General features: G+C 52.2%; 7 protein-coding genes across 7 annotated transcripts; 4 read left to right on the top strand and 3 right to left on the bottom strand.

Annotated features, from left to right (window-relative positions):
- Positions 1 to 118: 118 nt before the first annotated feature.
- On the bottom strand, positions 119 to 1,757 carry AUEXF2481DRAFT_129234 (uncharacterized protein). Its single transcript, XM_013493366.1, has one exon. The coding sequence runs from the start codon at positions 1,515 to 1,517 to the stop codon at positions 483 to 485; it is 1,035 nt and encodes a 344-aa protein (XP_013348820.1). The 5' UTR covers positions 1,518 to 1,757; the 3' UTR covers positions 119 to 482.
- Positions 1,758 to 2,353: 596 nt separating this feature from the next.
- Positions 2,354 to 3,012, top strand: AUEXF2481DRAFT_270 (uncharacterized protein; the record flags this gene model as incomplete). Its single annotated transcript, XM_013493313.1, has 3 exons — positions 2,354 to 2,432; positions 2,530 to 2,638; positions 2,742 to 3,012. The coding sequence occupies 3 exons, from the start codon at positions 2,354 to 2,356 to the stop codon at positions 3,010 to 3,012; spliced, it is 459 nt and encodes a 152-aa protein (XP_013348767.1).
- Positions 3,013 to 3,245: 233 nt separating this feature from the next.
- Positions 3,246 to 3,535, top strand: AUEXF2481DRAFT_271 (uncharacterized protein; the record flags this gene model as incomplete). The annotated part of the gene is made up of 2 exons (XM_013493315.1): positions 3,246 to 3,377; positions 3,431 to 3,535. 2 exons carry the CDS (start codon positions 3,246 to 3,248, stop codon positions 3,533 to 3,535), a joined length of 237 nt encoding a protein of 78 aa, XP_013348769.1.
- A 1,258-nt stretch (positions 3,536 to 4,793) lies between these two features.
- AUEXF2481DRAFT_59057 (uncharacterized protein) lies at positions 4,794 to 7,499 on the bottom strand (the record flags this gene model as incomplete). Its single annotated transcript, XM_013493368.1, has 3 exons — positions 4,794 to 6,200; positions 6,594 to 7,044; positions 7,129 to 7,499. Coding segments are annotated over 3 exons (2,229 nt in total), but the record flags the coding sequence as incomplete, so codon positions are not given.
- A 1,047-nt stretch (positions 7,500 to 8,546) lies between these two features.
- AUEXF2481DRAFT_24667 (uncharacterized protein) lies at positions 8,547 to 11,940 on the top strand (the record flags this gene model as incomplete). The annotated part of the gene is made up of 5 exons (XM_013493369.1): positions 8,547 to 8,704; positions 8,763 to 8,955; positions 9,008 to 9,633; positions 9,690 to 11,677; positions 11,732 to 11,940. The coding sequence occupies 5 exons, from the start codon at positions 8,547 to 8,549 to the stop codon at positions 11,938 to 11,940; spliced, it is 3,174 nt and encodes a 1,057-aa protein (XP_013348823.1).
- Positions 11,941 to 12,619: 679 nt separating this feature from the next.
- On the top strand, positions 12,620 to 14,192 carry AUEXF2481DRAFT_274 (uncharacterized protein; the record flags this gene model as incomplete). The annotated part of the gene is made up of 2 exons (XM_013493318.1): positions 12,620 to 12,780; positions 12,836 to 14,192. The coding sequence occupies 2 exons, from the start codon at positions 12,620 to 12,622 to the stop codon at positions 14,190 to 14,192; spliced, it is 1,518 nt and encodes a 505-aa protein (XP_013348772.1).
- Positions 14,193 to 15,537: 1,345 nt separating this feature from the next.
- AUEXF2481DRAFT_61039 (uncharacterized protein) lies at positions 15,538 to 17,214 on the bottom strand (the record flags this gene model as incomplete). The annotated part of the gene is made up of 6 exons (XM_013493370.1): positions 15,538 to 15,700; positions 15,755 to 15,848; positions 15,902 to 16,181; positions 16,232 to 16,872; positions 16,931 to 17,025; positions 17,084 to 17,214. The coding sequence occupies 6 exons, from the start codon at positions 17,212 to 17,214 to the stop codon at positions 15,538 to 15,540; spliced, it is 1,404 nt and encodes a 467-aa protein (XP_013348824.1).
- Between the last annotated feature and the right edge of the window lie 425 nt (positions 17,215 to 17,639).

The following is a 17,639-nucleotide window of genomic DNA, read 5'->3' on the forward strand; positions in this document are numbered from 1 at the left end:
TACCATCCCGCGCAGCTGTATAAAGGCATGATACATTTCAGAGTTGTAGGGATGGCTCCTGGAGTCAGCTGTGTCATCGGGTTCCTAATGACTCTCCATGGTAGTATATCTAATTCTGAAAAGCACCTTGCCTTTTGACAGGGTCAGATTGCGATGTGACGTTGATCAGGAGAGTATGGTATAATTATGGTCAGATGCAATGGCCGCCCGGGGTCCCTGTCTCTTCTCCTACCCCATATCATCTCCTCCTCATGCCAGAGGCTGTGACATGCGGCTGTGTCAAGGCACAATGTTTCTCAGAATCAGAGCAGTGTTCGCTGGAGTCAGTTGTGCCACCGGCTGATAATCGACTCCCGGAGGTAGTGTATCTATTGTAGAAATTGACTTTGCCTTTTGACAGCTCTAGTCTGACATGCAACTATCAAGCTGGAGAATAGAGATGGGAGGATATGAGGTGTATTGGTTGAGAGGCTATAGTCTAGCTACTTAAGAGTCACGACAAGTTTCTTGGCAGATACGCCCTTTCTCAAGACATCTAGTCCCTTCTGCAGAGATCCCAGTCCTTTTCCAACAACTTCAGCTTGGGGTGCTGGTTTGTATTTGCCTTCGGTGATTGCTTGAGACAAGAAGTCGACAAACACGGCCTCCGCGACTCCATTGTCCTTGATTGTGCTTGCGAAGATACGGTTGCACTTGACGCCAGCAGGAATGTGTGCAGGCAGTAGTACAGTAGTCGTGAAGAACTTGTTACCTTCAACTCTGGGAAACAGATCTGCGCAAATGGCGACGGCGGGGTCGGAATCTCCAGCAGTATGTAAGACGCCAGCAAGGACTCGTCCTCTGAACGCATCGGTGAGCTGCTCAAGAAGGGTCGCGGAGTCCACGTTGTAGTCCAAGACCTCGCTGGTACCGAGGCTACGAACGAGTTCGAAGTTCTTAGGAGATGCTGTGGCAATGACATCGTAGCCAGCAGCCACTGCAAGTTGAATGGCGTTGAGTCCAACGCTGGACGCGCCGCTCCAGATCAGTACTGTCTGTCCGGTGGGCTTGGGAGAAAGCGATGGATACTGTAGAGCGAGATGATCTTTCTGGAAGAGACCACAGGCACTGGTGGCGATTCCAAGAGGCATGACAACAGCCTCAGTGTAGCTGAGATCATCTGGAATGTGGGCGGCCATGGTACCGGCGACAACAGTGTACTCCTGGAAAGCCGATCCAGAAGGAGTGTTGGAAGAGACTCCTCCGGCTTGGGCAATGACTCTGTCACCAGACTTGAAGCGCGAGGAAACTGCACTGCCCACATCGACCACTTCACCAGCGATATCTGCTCCAAGGATGGTTGGGTAGGATAGAAAAGGGAACATGGCGACGTCCTGCAGCTTGAAATCAATTGGATTCAGAGCAATGGCATGGTTTCTGACGACGATTGAATCGACAGAAGGAGCAGTGTAGGGAGTGTCTTTGATCTCGAGAGTGACTCCGGGGGTAGGCTGCCATGCGGCAGTGTTGGAAGGCATGCTGAATGTTTGTCTGTTTGTGAATGTCTGCGTGTGATCTGTCTAGTGCCGATGATGATATTTCAGTCTTAGGAGTGCGAGGATTCTATCCATTTATACCTGTAGACTACCGGTGATACTCATGTCCGTCGGATGGCAGCACGGTGATGCTTGGCCCAAATAGGAAGTCGCTATCTCCGACGGATGATCTTTGAGGCCAAATGGGCTACTCATCACTGGTAGGGCAGGGACCCATGGATCGTATCGGCCTTGATTTTAACCACCTAGGATACACGATATGTTCCAGCTCGGAGCTTTGGGTTTTGATTATTGATGTCAGTTGCGGTTGCTCGGACCTTGTATCTGGCTCGGCCGAAGCACTCCGTGATGACCCAAGTTCGAAGCATCGGAAAGCGATGACTCTGCCCTCATCGTTCTGAGCTTGGGAGGCTACAAGACAGGACTTTTGCGTAGCGCGGCGTTGTCCGTTGATGGCAAGTCCCTACAAGCTGCCGTTCTCGTCGCTGTACTTGCTATGGTTTGCTTTATGCACATGAGCGTTGTCGCAGCATACACTAAGAGCGGTCTATGCCATTCTGTCTTGACGGATTTGAGCATACCATAGTCTACATCTATCATTCGCTTGTCACGTATGAGTTCCTGGATACCTGCCGAGCAAAGTATGGGAGAAGGAGTCGTCGTTGAAGGTCGTACCAAACCTCGTGCACGAACGCCTGGTCAATGCGCTTGTCCACGGTGCAACGACGAGACGTCGTTCGCTCTTTTCTTATTGACCACATCAGGTATCATTTGACGTTTTTTCGTGTCGCAGCAAAGGTACTGTCGAATTAGTCGTAATGGCCCTCTCCATCTGGAAGCGCAAGCGTGATCTGATCTACCTCATCTTCTTCCTCACGCATATCCCGATCATGTTCTGTAAGAAGAAACTCCTTTGTCGATAGCATAGCAAACTTTGCTCAATCGACATCTGTGGCATGGATGAAAGTACTCGTAGAGCTAATTCAGTTGGCAGGTGTGGATCTTACACCATTGTACCCGGCAGCTTTGAAGCCTGCGTTCATGACGAATCTAAGAAAGTGGTACATCACCACATACAGGGACCAATTCTTCTCTTCTCCACCGTAAGTGTACATCAATCTGGATGTAAACATCTGGCTGACGGTTTTATGGTGCCTGGTTCGATACCTACATCTGGCTCGAAGCTCTTTACCATGTCCCGTTGAGCTTCTGGGCTGTACCGGCTCTCCTCCGTGACGATCCCAAGGTCCCATTACATCTACTTGTCTTTGCTCTGGAAGCTGGTCTGACAACCTTGACCTGTATCGCGGATTACTTGTCCTGGAGCAATTATTCGGGAACCGAGAAGATTGAGCTTGGAAAGCTCTACGTTCCCTACCTTGCTCTGGCTATCTTCATGGGTCTTGATATGTTCTACCGTTTGAGTAGCATGATCACTAGGTCTGATAAGCCCACCAGGGGCAAAAAAGTACAATAGATTGAGCTGCCCAAAGACAGCTCTCGAATTCAAGAAAGGACTGCGCATCCGTACTGGAGCAAACGCACGACTGCAGCTCGAGTGAGAGATGAGATTCGAGTGCTCGTAGATCACGCCCGAACGAGGGCTAGACCGCCGAGAAGGACGACTCATCGCTCCAGCGCGGCTGCGCGCCTCAGTTTGATAGATCTGTCTCCCTCCATTCTTTTTCTTTTTCACGCATCACCAACAAGATGCCTCCCATCTTCGCCGTCCTCTGCTCCTGCTTCTGCAGCAGCAACAGCAACAGCAACAGCAACAGCAACAACAGCAACAGCAGCAACAGCAACAGCAACAACAAGGCTCCGGCCTCCCCCCTCGCCATCGTAAGCTCTCGTTGTCACACGTCGTGTACGCACATCACTGACGCGTAGCATAGGGCGGTCCTCGCCGCTTCCACCACCTGAGGACCGGCGACCCCGCCATCCCTCTGCGTGCTTTCGTCAGCACGCCGCCCCCTTACGTGCAGCCAGAGCGCCGCTAAGGTCGGGTGCCGGGTACGTGTCGAGTAGAACCAAACTCCATAGATCTTCTGACTAACGCATGTGATTAGGATGGCTGGTCTGCCTCTCCTCCGCCTCCTCTTCGCCCCCCTCCCTCTTCTGAGGCGCCCCCCTTGGTGGGTGTCCTCTCGCCTGCTTCGCGGGCCCATTGGCCGTTGAGACGATTGTATAGAGTAAAGATCAAACTTCTCTGCAAACCCCCTTGTTGTCTGTACTTGTGCCCGTGATCGTTCGTGACCTCGCGCTCTCGTTGTCTGATGTCATGTATCCAAGTATGCTGCTGCGTTGCACAGTGCCATTGTGCCCGGGAGTGACCACTCGTGAAACCATGTCACGTCGGCACTCTCTGCGACGACTGCTGTAGTATCAATAGTTTCTTGCATTTTGACAGCTCAAACAAGGTCAGACAGGGTGATTAAGAGACGTCGAGCAGGGCTACACCACTTGCTTTGGATTGCCTCATCTCTCGTCACCATAGCATGCTATGATCCATGCTGTCTAAATGCACAGTCTTTTGTTAGCGTGGAGGCGTGAGGATAGAAGCCTCTTGCCTCGGCGATCCCCTTTGATGGCACTGCAATATCAAATATCACTTTGCATTTCGACAGCACATCGATCGATGTATGCTATCTAGCGTCGAGATACTCAAATAATCGGACGAAACACTTGGTTACCCACAGGAAGTCAAGAAACTGAGAGAAACTGGATGCCATAATTCAGGCAAAGGATATATGATTCCCTGTTATCTACCACCGAACGAACAAACAACAATCTATATAGAAGCCTTCCTGTTCAAAACACCAGCCATGATTTCTACTCCGCGGCCGGCGTTGGTGGTACTTCTCGAGCATCTACAAACTCGACTGCTGGGCTTGGCTCGTCGAAATCTGTGACATCGTTTGAAGGTGGTAGTTCTAGAGACGCTTGGACTGGCTTGGTGTTTTCCGTCGTGGCATCGAGGGCGTTTTGAGCAGCATCGCTGGTCTCAGCAGTAGTGGCGGCTTCCTCCCCTCCTTTGTCGGTTGCCTCTTCCGGTGCTTCGTCGATAGCTTCTGTTATGGTCGCAGTCTCTGTAGCTGCTTCAGCCGCGACTTCGGTATCGGCTGCGGTATTTTCAACTTCAGTCGCAGCAGCGGCAGCCTTAGCAGCAGCGTCAGCAGCTCTTTTCGCCGCTCTATCGCGTTCTCGCTGTTGCAACAGCTCAAAGTTCTCCTTCCTACTCCTCTCATCTTTGAGTTTGCGCAAACGTTCTGCCTCTTCCACGCCACCACTCTTCTTGAGCTTCCCTTCTTCAACGAAGCTGCTGAGTTCTTTCTGGAATTCGCCGTCCCGCCTTTCTTCCAACTCGCGTTGTCGTGCTTTCTCAGCACGCTCGATGGCTTCTAATCGAGACTCGTGATTTGGTTGCAGGGCGCGCACCTCACCGAGAACACCGGTACGAGCTTTCTGAGGATCGCCTCCACGCTCAAGAGCCACTGGATTAAGTGTGCGGGAAGAAGAGCGAGGTGTGTTTTGGAGATTCTGCTGTCTTGTCGCTTGCTCAACGAGAGCAAACGTCTCTGCCGCCTTTTCGAGGTCGTCTTCCAGATCGATACAAAGCTCCTCTTGCATGGTAAGCAAGTCTCTGTCTTCACAAACAACTTGCAGCTCTTTCTCCCAAATCTTGGTCCAGATGGGTTTCTCACGCTTGAGGAACTCTTGCAACTTCTTGAGTCCAGATGTCGCGGTGGAGATGTCTTTGCTGACAACATCGAGTTGACGGGGTAGAGGGCGAACACCGCGCTGAACAACGTCTTTACGAAGGTCTTCCACAGTGTCTTGCAAGTCATCTACTTGTGTTACAAGCTTCTCGCTATCGTCCGACAGCGATTTCTTTCCGCCATTGACATAAGTGCGCCCGGAGCCAGCAGACATAGAAGGCACGCGCGTCTTGTCCGCGGTAGACTTGACTGTGGCAGCTTTGGTTCGGATGGACGACATGGAAGCATTGATATCGTCAACAAATGACGTATATGTCTGGCGAACAACGGCAAGCTCGCGGCGAAGTGACTGGACTTCCGTGAGCTGTGCTGGAGTGCCTTTCGAAGATGCAGTTTGGAGAGGCGGAGGTGTTGCGTTTTGCGTCTGAGCGCGTGGAGCTGCGATGACCATAGCGGCCATCTCCTTTGCGGCATCTTGTTGTCGTTCAGACACCCTGTGTATGGCAGATTGCTGATCATCCACAGCTGCTTTTAGGCCTTCAATCATGCTCTTGATACCTCCAATACTGTCGTCAAAGTGCTTTTTGACCTCGTCGAGTTGTTCGACGTTCAGCACAAGAACAGAGCGATCCTTGATATCAGCCAGATCTTCCAGCTCGTGACGTACGCCTGAGACGGGGTCCTGCAAGTAGATTTCGGGAAGGTCATTGCCGTTGTTGTGCGTGTTCCAAGCGAATTTCTCGATGAAAGCAAGCTGAAGCCTAGCGATTGATAGGTCACCACCATCAGGCAAGACAAACTTCTTGATCTTGCTCTTGTATTGAAGGAAGAGGGTCAATTCCTTACCAGGCTGTGGTGAGGACTCGGGAACGAATTGTTGTTGGGTGGAAGCCTTCTCGGTAGTGGACGGGGGAGTGGTTTGCCGCTGGATTCTAGACTTGTGGCGCTGCAACTCACCACCGGCCGATGACTCGGATGGCAGATCAAGGATGGTTTCTGGGACGGGTCCGTTGACAGTGGCACCCATGTCAGCCTCTATCGGCGACTGTTGTGTCGGGAAAGGATATGCTCCCAATTTGTCTTCGGGGGTCTTTGGCATGGGACTAGCACTTTCCAAGTCCACGTCGGACTGTGACTCGACGACATTGGTATTAAGCTGCTCTGCAGCCCTCTGCCCTTCAGTCCGTTCTCTCCTACTAGGTGAGCCTTGAGCAATCTTCTGAGCCGATTTCTGCCTGTTCTGAAGATAACTTCGAGTGCGGACGGCTTTCATGGACTCGCGCGTATCTTGACCTCTGTTCGGAATCGGACTATTCTGGGCTGATGGTATCATGGGCACACCGTTGCTGGAACCCAGATGCTTTGAGATCTGATAGGCGGAGAAACGCCTCGAGGCTCTTCTCTCCAATTCTCCGCCGCGTTGCAAAGCAGCCAGGGCATCTTGCTGTTTCGGAGGCGGAGGTGGAGGAGGGGGCGGCAGATTGTGTTCGGTATAGGTTGGTCGTGGAGACTCCTGTTGATAGGCTACGGGAGCAGGCTCGTTTCCGTATTGCGGTGGTGGCTGTGCAGGCATGGTGTCTTCCTGGGGATAGGGAGCAATGACGGGCATGTTCTGCAAGGCGTTGCTCGACATGGACGAGGCATCGGAGCTTGACGTGTCGCGACTCTGGTCTCGCGCGTGATGTGCTGAGGCAACAGGCGTGAAGCTTTCTTTTCTGGGAGACGACCTCCCGCCTAGCATCGAGGCGGAGCGCGGAGGCAGATCATGGCCGGCGGGCTCGTTGGCGACTCTCTGCGACTGGGACCGGCTGGCAGACTGGCGAGCGAGCAGGTCGTCGGCCGCGGATTCGGCAGCGCTGGCCTGCCTCGCGGACTGGCTGCCACTGCTGGTGCGTTGGCGCAAACGCTGCTGCTTCTTCTTAAGGCCGTGCAGAAGGTTGATGATGATGTCGCGGATGCGGGGCAGGAAGCGGTCGAGACTCTGTTGGCTGGCTTCCTGGCTGAGCGTCTCCTCGAGGATGCCGCGAAGAAGGTCGGGCACGGGGCCAAGGTCCTGTGTGTCGACACCTATGCTGTTGAAGGCGCGGCAGGCTATGTTGAACTCGTAGCCCAGGCGCACATAGACGTCCGAGACCTCGCTCTCGCTGGCTGCGTTGCGGGACCATTGTGTCAGTGTCTCGAGCAGTTGCTTTGTCGCGACGAGCAGGTGTGTGACGCTCTTCTCAATCGTCGACAGCTGTTGTGGCTGCGACGATTGTCTTGTCGACGATCGGACGGCCGAAGACCGCGAGCCAGAGCTGCTCCTGACACTCGGGTCTTCAGAGGCCATGATGACGGAACAAGTGCTCAGACGGGCAACGGGTGCTGCTGCGAGAGTCGGCGCGTCAAGGGGCTGTACGGACAAGGCCAAGGGCAGGGGGATGCCTCGTGTGGCGCCTCAGGACCGACAGATCAAGCAATATAGCTGCGCGATAACGCCAGATACAACGCGACGTGATCGAAACGTGCTGCTTTGAACAAATCACCCCAAGCAGAGTACAACAACTTGGGTTTTGTCTGATACCATTTTCGTGCAGCTCGTGATGCTTGCTCAAGGTCTCCACCTTCTCGCCCAACCCTCGACTCGTCTCCCCACGAGTGTGGACCCGCCTTGATCGGCTTATATTACAATTCATCAATAGGTAGTTGAAGGCCTGCCTACTTTGATTCATGTCTGCTCCTCGTTGGTCGGCGTGTCTTTTCCTGCTAAAAAACATATATCTTGCTCAGCGGTCCACAGCGGCTCGTCGTTCCTCGGTGCTGCAAGACTGCCTTTGATCTTCACGTGAAATGCGGAAGTCCTCACTGGCGATACAAGCTGCCTTCCTCTCTTTGCCACTTCGATCTACCGAACGCCATTGCTACCCGCTCTGTCTTCGACCAACTTGCCTTGTTACTTGTCCAGGTATTGACAGCATTGCCGATTACAAAAGCTGGTGATAGCCTCTCCAATAAAGTTGGCGCGCACTGGTCAGCCCTATTTCGGATCGTCTTCCGAGCGCTCGCCAAGCTCCCCCATCGCAGTCGAGTGAAACACGACATCTACCCAGCTGTAGTCTGTCCTTAATCAGCCAACCACTTGTCGGGCTATTCGCCGACCTGTTACTTGACCTCACTCCGCTGCTGCACCAGACCAGCACGCGATCCCACGAGTGACGACTACGTTATCAGGCATTCGGTTGTTCTGGTTGCGCGTGTGAGAGCTCGACCCTCCAAGGACAAAGTCCCCTGTCCGTCCCCTGATCCCAAGACCATGTCGCCTCAACCCTCCGTCATGAACGGTGCCTCCAGATCTCCGGCTCTTCAGGGAAACAAAGTTCTTCCGAAACAGCAATTGAAGACAAACTCGGCGGGAAAGAGTCTGGATGGTGCTCGTAAGCAGGCCGCGAGTCCGGTGGATGCCGCTGCGAGGTACGTCGACATGCGACACTATACCGATCATCTACAGTCTCTAACCTGTCTTGATCAGGAAATCTCCTGCTCCCAAGGCTTGGTCTCAAGGCACAAATCCCATCACCCAACGCTTCAATGCTGCCTCTCCCGCTGTCAATGGCCTCTCGAATGGTGCGACCAAGAACGCTTCGTTCAAGCCCCAGCAAGACACCGGTACATCGAAGAAGCAGGCTTCGGAGAAGTTCGCTTTCCTTATCGCAAACTATACCGTAGGCGCCCATCTCGTGGCAGATCCCGCATAAACAGCTAACCTCAGCACAGGGTCTGGAAGTTGCTCTGTGCCTCAAGAATGGTGACAAGTTCAGCGGTATCTTCTCTGCCGACTCAATCACCTCTTCTGATTCTCGCGTCATTTTGAAATACACCAGAAGGGCAACTCAGCATGTCAACGGCGCGACTGATCAATCTAACGATTACGTGGGCGAGGGTGAACACCACGTCAAGACATTCGGTTTCCAAGATGTTCTGGACCTCTCGGTCAGCAACCTGTACCTGTCGGCTCCCGAAGCAAAAGCCCAGCAGCCCAACGCTCCTTCCTTCCGTACCGACGTCGAAATCTCGGGCAACCTCAACATTCGTGAGCGTGAGCTTCAGCCTTGGCAGCCGAGCGCAGACACGGCTATCGACATGTCGCTCGAAGACTCTACCCGTGCAGGAGAATGGGATCAATTTGCTGCGAACGAGGCCCTTTACAATGTCAGAAGCGACTATGACGAGAATCTATACACGACCGCCATCAACAGATCTGACCCGGATTACAAACGCAAAGCTGCCGAGGCCGAGAGAATCGCTCGTGAGATTGAACGTAGCGCTCCCGTGAACTCTCATGTCGCAGAGGAACGTCGTATGAATGCCGAGAAGGATGGCGGCCTTGACGAGGAAGAAAGGTGAGCCGAGCTGACCTCTGCCCTTCTCCTTGACCAAGGACTAACCCATTCCACAGATACAGCGGTGTTCGTCGTGAAACCAACATCACCTCGCTTCTGAAGCAGGGCGCACCCAACGCTTATGTACCCCCATCCCGCAGGCCCATCACCAGCCAACCCACTGTTCCCGGTGCTCCGTTTGACCCGGCCATTGTCTCGGTCGCCCGTCCTGGTCCATCCACGGCCACAAACTCCGACAGTCAGGCTGCTTTGTCCACGCAGCAAGAGCAGAAGTCGCAGGATGAGGCAAAGGCAGCCACTACTTCAAAAGAGGCTCCGGCGGCGGCACCATCATCGACTTCAGTATCTGCTTTGCCTACTGCGACCTCGTCTAGAGAAGCATCGACCACCGACGCCAAGCCCGCTGCTTCTGCAGCCACGCCTGCCACGAGGTCTATTCCCTCAATCAACGCTGGCAAAGGTGCTACCGAGGGTGTTGAACGCAAGGTCTTGGACTCCTTTAAGCAGTTCTCAAACGCCGAAAAGATGCGCGTACAACAGCACCAGCGTGTCTCCCAGGAACGCCAGCGCGCAAGTGCTCGCCAGGAGAAGTCGGTCAAACTCAACGATCTCAAGAAGTTTGCCGAGAACTTTAAGCTCTACTCACGTGTGCCTGAAGATCTTGTTCCCATCCTCGCCAAGACAAAGGAGAAGCAAAACTTGATCGTCACAAAGGCTGAGCTGCAAGCTCGTGAAAAGGAGTCGAAGGTCACCTCTGCCGAAGCTAGTCCTGCTCCGGCCGCGCCTGTCAAGCCAGATGGCACTACGACCGAGGCCAGCAAGACGCAGGCTACAGGCCAAGCAGCGAGACGACCCGATGCTTCGAATGAGCCCAGTTCTCCTCTGAGTCAAAGACAACGCTTGGCTCAGAACACGCGTCAACCTCAACCGATGCCTCCGCGTGGGCCTGGAGTACCGCACGGTATCCCAGCCAGGCCGTCTCAGCAGTACAGAGCACCTATGGCCAACATGCAGGCTCCCACTCCTATCCCTCCACCAGAAATCCGTTCCCCTCCCACCGGACCTGCCTCTCGTGAGGTCACTAGTCCTTCAGCTGCCTCGGCTAGGCTCAACGTCAAAGCTATGGAATTCAGACCAAATCCATCGGCGAGCGCTTTCACCCCAACATCACCAACCAAGGCGATCCCTCAGCCTGCTGAGCGTCCTAGCATTTCGGCTGCGCCATCGCCGGCCAAGTTCTTCTCTCGAAAGAGTGAGAAGCCGCTGTCTGAACGCACTCCCCTGAAGGATGCCTTCAACCCAGTCAAGTACATGCTCGAGACCACTGCCGCCGAGAACAAAACCGAGACTTTTGCTTCCAACGGAGGCATCCCACAAGCGTACCGTACCCCACCAACATGGGAAGTCGCTGATGCCAACAAGGACAAGACATACCGTGACATGTTTACACGGAGTCCAGTGGCCACTATCCCACCTATGCACACTCCCACTAACAGTGTCATGGCACACTCTCACCAACTTCCTCCGCATCTACAGAATGGTCCCCAAGGTCAAACTCCGCGTTTCTATCCTCCTCAACCTCATCACCCTGGTCAACACTTTGACGAACATCGTATGCAGTATGGCTCAAACACACCATCCGTCCAGCCGTCCCCTCGCCTACCTCCTGTAATGGCCTATGGCCCACAGATGCACCCTCAGATGCAGCACTTCCCAGCAGGTATGCCACCTTATGGTGTGATGCGACCTCAACCATTTGGCAGTCCACAGGGTCCGCCTATGGGTGGTCACATGATGGTCCAACAATCATCAAACGGACCTTTCATGAATGGATCAATGGCTCAGCAGGTACCAATGTATGCCTCACCCGTCCCTGGTCATGCGCAACCCCACTTCCCGGGCCATCCCGCACCTCAAGCCGGTCCCGGGTTCGGCCGCGGACATCCCATGAGTCACCAGGGCTCCCAACAAGGACACCCCGGACAAATGTATATGCAAATGCCGCCTTCTGGACCCATGATGATGCAGCAGCATCTCGGACAGAGTAAGTTGGGAATACGACACCTGACGCGAACTATATCGACTAACATATTCACAGTGCAGTCGATGAGGAACTTCGCTCAGGGACAATATCCAGGTGGACCTCAAGGTCAGCACGGCTACCCTATGCAGCACCGCGCCATGTCGAACCAGAGTTACAACCACAATCAGATGACGCCTCGTCAACACCATGCTGCTCCTCAGCAAGGCCCAAGCCCTAGTATGCCACCAATGCATCCTGCTGGCCAAGGAGATGAGGGCAAATGAGTCAGGATCGAAGTTGCCATCTCACAATGGCACTAACAGCTGTCTGATATGATGTGACCATGCCTCAGGAGAGACAAGATCTAGTATCTGCCAATTTCTCCTACAGCGCCAGAGACCACATAGGTCATGAGGTCGGCTAGTCACATGGTCTGACTGCGATGTCTGGCATCAGTTACAGAACAATCTCGTCCGGCACAAATGTTGACTGAGACTGTATAGTTGATAACTAAGGCCAAGGAAGAAGGAGTTGGCGCGGAGAAGACATGTGTCAATACAGAAGCGAGCTTGTTGTAGTTTGCTCCAGCTTCAGTATTGACAAGACCAGAAAATGAGTGACGAGATTATTGGGGTGGATAGCTAGTAGAATATCACTATGAATGTATAACGCGAAGATCAGTCAATGATGCTTGAACATAAACCACCAATGGTACTTTCGCGCTCCCCCTCTTCTGCTGCAGCTGCTCCTCTTGGTCAACGTGAAGCTTGTCATGGCTCGGGAAAGTTCCAAGTATAGCGCATGGCCAGGAGGTAGATCGATCACAAGCCGACCGGCCGCGAAGTCCGGCCCTCGGCTTTTGGCGGCGTTCGACTTGAACCCTTACCTTTGACTCCTTGACGAATGGTCACTGTCCATCGAGCATCTCTTCTTCCTAAATTCTCTGGATTATTACTGGACAGCATGCGTGATGTAAACAACGACGAATCTCAGCAGCCGCTGATAGTGGATGGGAGCGAAGACAACGCCATCAGTCGTCCCGAGGTCACCGGGCGAGATGCGCATCGGCTCATTTGGCTATTGACTTTGAGTGCAGGTCTTAGTGGGTTACTATTTGGTTACGAGTAAGCTTCGTTGAAGACTTTGTGACTTCCCCTGAATCGTCACTAACTCTTGCAGTACTGGTGTGATAAGTTCTACACTGGTTTCGATACACGAAGATCTTGGACGACCGCTATCGACTTTGGACCTCTCAGCAATTACGAGCAGCACATCTCTACTGGCTCTGATCGCATCACCTCTGGCCGGACACTTTGCTGATACTCTGGGCCGTCGTCCTGTCATTGTAGCGGCATGTGGATTGTTCATCTTTGGCGCTCTGTTTCAATCTGCTGCAACCAACGTGTGGACTATGGTGCTTGGTCGTGCTGTTGTTGGTGCTGCTGTGGGAGCAGCTAGCGCAGTTGTACCGCTGTATATCGCAGAGATTGCGCCAGCAGATCGAAGGGGCCAACTTGTATCAGTACAAAGTCTCTTCATCACAGGCGGTCAGGTTGTTGCATATGTTGTTGGCTGGGCAGTCATGGGTCGCTGGAGATGGTCCGTTGGTTTTGGAGCTGCTCCAGCTCTCATTCAGGCTGCCCTACTCATCGGTTTGCCTGAGTCGCCCCGCTGGCTTGTGCTGAAAGGCCGAGATGATGAGGCTGCTATAGTATTCGCCCGCCTCGGTCATGATGACTGCGACCAAATCGTGGCCGATGTGAGACAAGAGGTCAAAGAGGAACAACTCAGTGCCAGTGGAAGTATGTTCAATGAGCTCATCACTGTACCTGCCAACCGCCGTGCTCTGATCATCGCGGCCGGACTTCAAGCTTTGCAACAGCTATCAGGCTTCAACTCATTGATGTATTTCAGTGCCACCATATTCGCTCTTGTCGGATTCAAGTCACCAATCGGGACATCTCTCAGCATTTCCGTGTCTAATTTCGTCTTCACGCTGCTGGCCTTTGCGATTATCGACAGAGTGGGGCGTCGTCGGATTCTTCTCTACTCGATACCATTCATGATTATTGGACTCGCCAGCTGTGCTCTTGCGTTCACGCATATAGATGCTTCACCTGCGAGCGCAGTAGCGCCATTTCCAGACACTACTTCTCATGGTCCAAGCGCCTGGTCACTGGTCCTCTTGTTCTCCTTGATTTTCTATGTTGCCGCATACGCCAGTGGACTAGGCTGCGTACCGTGGCAGCAAAGTGAATTGTTTGGTATCTCTGTGAGAAGCATGGGCTCTGGTCTGGCGACAGCGACAAACTGGGCAAGCAACTTTATCGTGGGAGCGACTTTCCTGCCAATGATGCATATATTGGGACCGAGCGCAACTTTCCTTGTTTATGTTCTTGTATGCTTGATCGGCTACATCTGGGTATGGCGCTGTTATCCAGAGACGATGGGACTCGAGCTTGAGCAGGTGAAGAAACTACTGGAGAATGGCTGGGGTGTCAAACCAAGCGAACGCCCGTCAGACTTGGACAGCTAAATATACAATGTAAAGATAGCGATACCTGGAAGCGAGGCAATGCAGATTGAACCGCAGTTCTCATTTGTCGATTCGGACTGCTATGCGCCCCACGCTCCAAGGACCAAGCGAATCGATACCTTGGTCCCGCCTCGCCAATGTCCAGAAACAGAGACCACAAAACCGGCAGTGGCATACCAGACTAGCTATATCCAGCTAAATGTCAGATCGCTCCTTCTATTCCAGGCGAGAAGTTCTCGGAAATGCTACAGCAGCATATACTGCTTCTCGATGCTCTTGCGCGACGGACATGAGATAATCTCTGTTGGGCCACAGGGACATAGATTCTAGGTCTCTGGCCCTGATTCGAGGCGGTTTCCTAGAAGCGAAAGATTTCTTCATATGACTTGTTGGAATTTTTGGTTGTGCGCTTTATTGGCAGCATAATCCTATCTGTTTCGAGGTGGATATAGACAAATGAGAGACACGAGGGCGATAGACGTCTCTATCATCATAAAGACGGGAAATTTCATTCTGTGTAACCCTAATGTCTTTGTCTATATCCCTTTAGATTTCGGACATTTATGTAATCATACTGATTTTCGCCCTAGAGGTTCTGATGCTTGATTTTCATTTAGATAGGCGAGTTTTTTTTTACTGTATGTGTGACCATGCTAAATTTTGCTCTAGACTAGCACTAACACTAAACTAACAATGTCATCAAGGTTGGTACGGAGCGCAGCGGCTAAAAGCCTCGATGACCTTTATTCTCGATGTTGTCCGAATCCGGCACCAGTCGCATATCCGAGATCATGCATAAAGACTAACGCTGACTCGACCACGAATTAGTCCTTTGACGAATTGTGGATCGACATGATTCTCCTAGGCACATTAGCAAGAAGCATGATGCTCTGCACCAGTTTCTTAGCGGCTTTAAAACTGATTAGGTAGTGTGAAGAGATTCATTGACATCTATCGAGACAGTAAAATCGTTTGTTACTTTCGCAGAAGCTTTGGAGGAGAGGTTGAGCCGTGCAAATGCACAGTAATATGGGCTCCGTGGCCTTAATTAATAGAGATGATGTCTGACCCATATCCGGTATACATAGTCCCTAAGTAGTAAAAACCTGTGTATCGTGATAGCTGGGCGGTAGTAGAACGTCCTATTTAGAAGAGATGGAAGACCCCTTTAGAAAACAAAATCTAGAACAAGGAGGGGGTATGCATATTTAAAAAGAAGTAAGACAATCAAGGACTCTTGCCTATAGATCCGAAAGCAGTTGCTCACTGTAAACAACAGTTTCCCATACGCACGTCGTACTCGTTCTAATGTGACAGAATGACTTCTCGGCGAACTAGGTCGCGCCTAGTAAACATAGAAAGTCTGAACCTCATCCTCGGACTGTCTGAGTTTTGCATTACGACGTTTCATAATGATCTTGACGATCCAAGCAACAGCAGCTGTGCCAGCAGAGAAAGCAGCACTTGAAAACATGGCGGGTTGATACTGGGGGGCATCGTTCTTGTCCCTGGTTAACGTCAGTATAGCTACACAAACAGTAAAAGAGAGAGGGGGAAAAAACCAAAGGTAAGGCGACCATACGAATGAACAATTCATTACAGTAGTGACGATAGAGATGGCTGCTGCCTTCTTTTCTTTGCTTTGTCCGCAGGTGCCTGGAAGAGAATGAGTATTTTGGGTGAAAAGGTGGATTTTGATGGGCACTTACTTCCGACCCAGCCGAGGATCAGGGAGTTGACAGCATAGGTGCCGATCGTGAAGACAATCATAGAGAAGTAGCGAACTCCTGTGTTGAATGTAACAGCACCCACGATAAATCCAATAATAGCCACTGACTTGGAAGCAGTAATATGCCAAGTTCGCTCATTCATCTTTCCAGAGGACCAGGAGACGAGTAACGTGGACGCACCGGCGATCAGATAAGGTGGACAGGTCAACACGAGAGTGATGGTCTCCCCGAAGCCTAGAGTCTGAACGACAGTCGGGAACTAGTCATCACATCAGTGGTGTTATTAGGTATAATTGTGCTGACGCTTACGAAGTTCTTGAAGCCATTGGCAGCTAAGTGGAGGTGAGCCATGAGAGCAAAAAGCCAGACAACAGGGTCAACGGCAGCCTGCTTCAGACCGTTCCAGACACTGGTATCTCCTGATCTCTCAACAGTGTCAATCTCAATACGGTTGTGGGCGAGCTGTCTTTCCTCCGGAGTGAGCCATCTGGTGGTCAGAGGGAAATCTGGAAGGCAGAAGGCTCCGATGATAGCGATGACGAAGGTGACTGCACCTTGCAGGATGAACAACCATTGCCATCCGGCCAGTCCAGCAGAGCCATCCATACCATGGAAGACACCTGCGGCGATGAGACCTGCGAAGGCTGTGGCCAGGATATTACCAGTATAGAGAATGGCAATGCGTGTGGCGATTTCCTTGCGAGTGTAGAAGATAGTGAGGATGTATACAGCTCCAGGGTAGTAGGGGGCTTCCGTGACACCAAGGAAGAATCGAACTAGAAGCAGGCCGACGAAGTCGTGGCAGACAGCTGTCAAACCCGAGACGATAGCCCACAAAGCCATACAGCACCCCATGTAGTAAGATGGTTTGAGACGTGTGAGAAGCATGTTAGAAGGAATCTGACCTAACAAGTATCCAACAAAGAGGATGCTGACACAGGTGAGATATTCTGTTTATGGTCAGTGGTTTCCGTGGGTTTGAGGAGAAAGCTGAACCCTGTTACTTACGGGTCGGGGTCAAATTGAGATCCTCTTCGAGAGTGTTGATACGAGCCAGAGCGATGGCATTGCGATCGAGGTAGTTGAGCCAATACATCGACCACCTAACAAATGGAAATGGTCAGAAGCCGTGGTTCTATGATTTTATGGTATTCGACTCACAACATGGGCATTATCCAGCGATCTAGTTTTTTGACAAGCTTGATCTCGGCCGGATCGGTTTTAGCTGCCACACCAGAGTAGTCTTTTTTGGTCTGCGGCTTCTCGAGGTCATCTGTGATGTCCTCGACCATCATCACGGATGGCTTTTCGGCGAGGTCTTTCTGCATGACGGGAAGATTTCCTGAGGGTAATGATTGAAGATGGCTCGAACTCGGACTTGTTCAGAGAAAAGACAGGCTTCAGACAGGAGTTTATATATCTCAATAAACTCATAGAGAGCACAGTCCTGGCCCAGGTTCTTGCCACGGATCTGGCCTTCAGCCTCCATACTACCCCGTCTGCTATCCCCAGTCCCCATACTATTGCTCCACAACAACGGGCATGCGGGGATGCAGCGAGATCGTCCGTATGCTCCCGATGTCAAGGATATCCAAGGCGGCCAAGGGTGATGGCAAAGGTAGGCATAAGCGGCACTGAGTCAAGATTGCGATGACGGAAACAAGGTACCATTGGCATACTGAAACCTACGTTGAGAGGGGAAGCCAGACGTACTACA

Source organism: Aureobasidium subglaciale (genome assembly GCF_000721755.1).
Source record: "Aureobasidium subglaciale EXF-2481 unplaced genomic scaffold scaffold_0, whole genome shotgun sequence".
NCBI lineage: Eukaryota > Fungi > Ascomycota > Dothideomycetes > Dothideales > Saccotheciaceae > Aureobasidium > Aureobasidium subglaciale.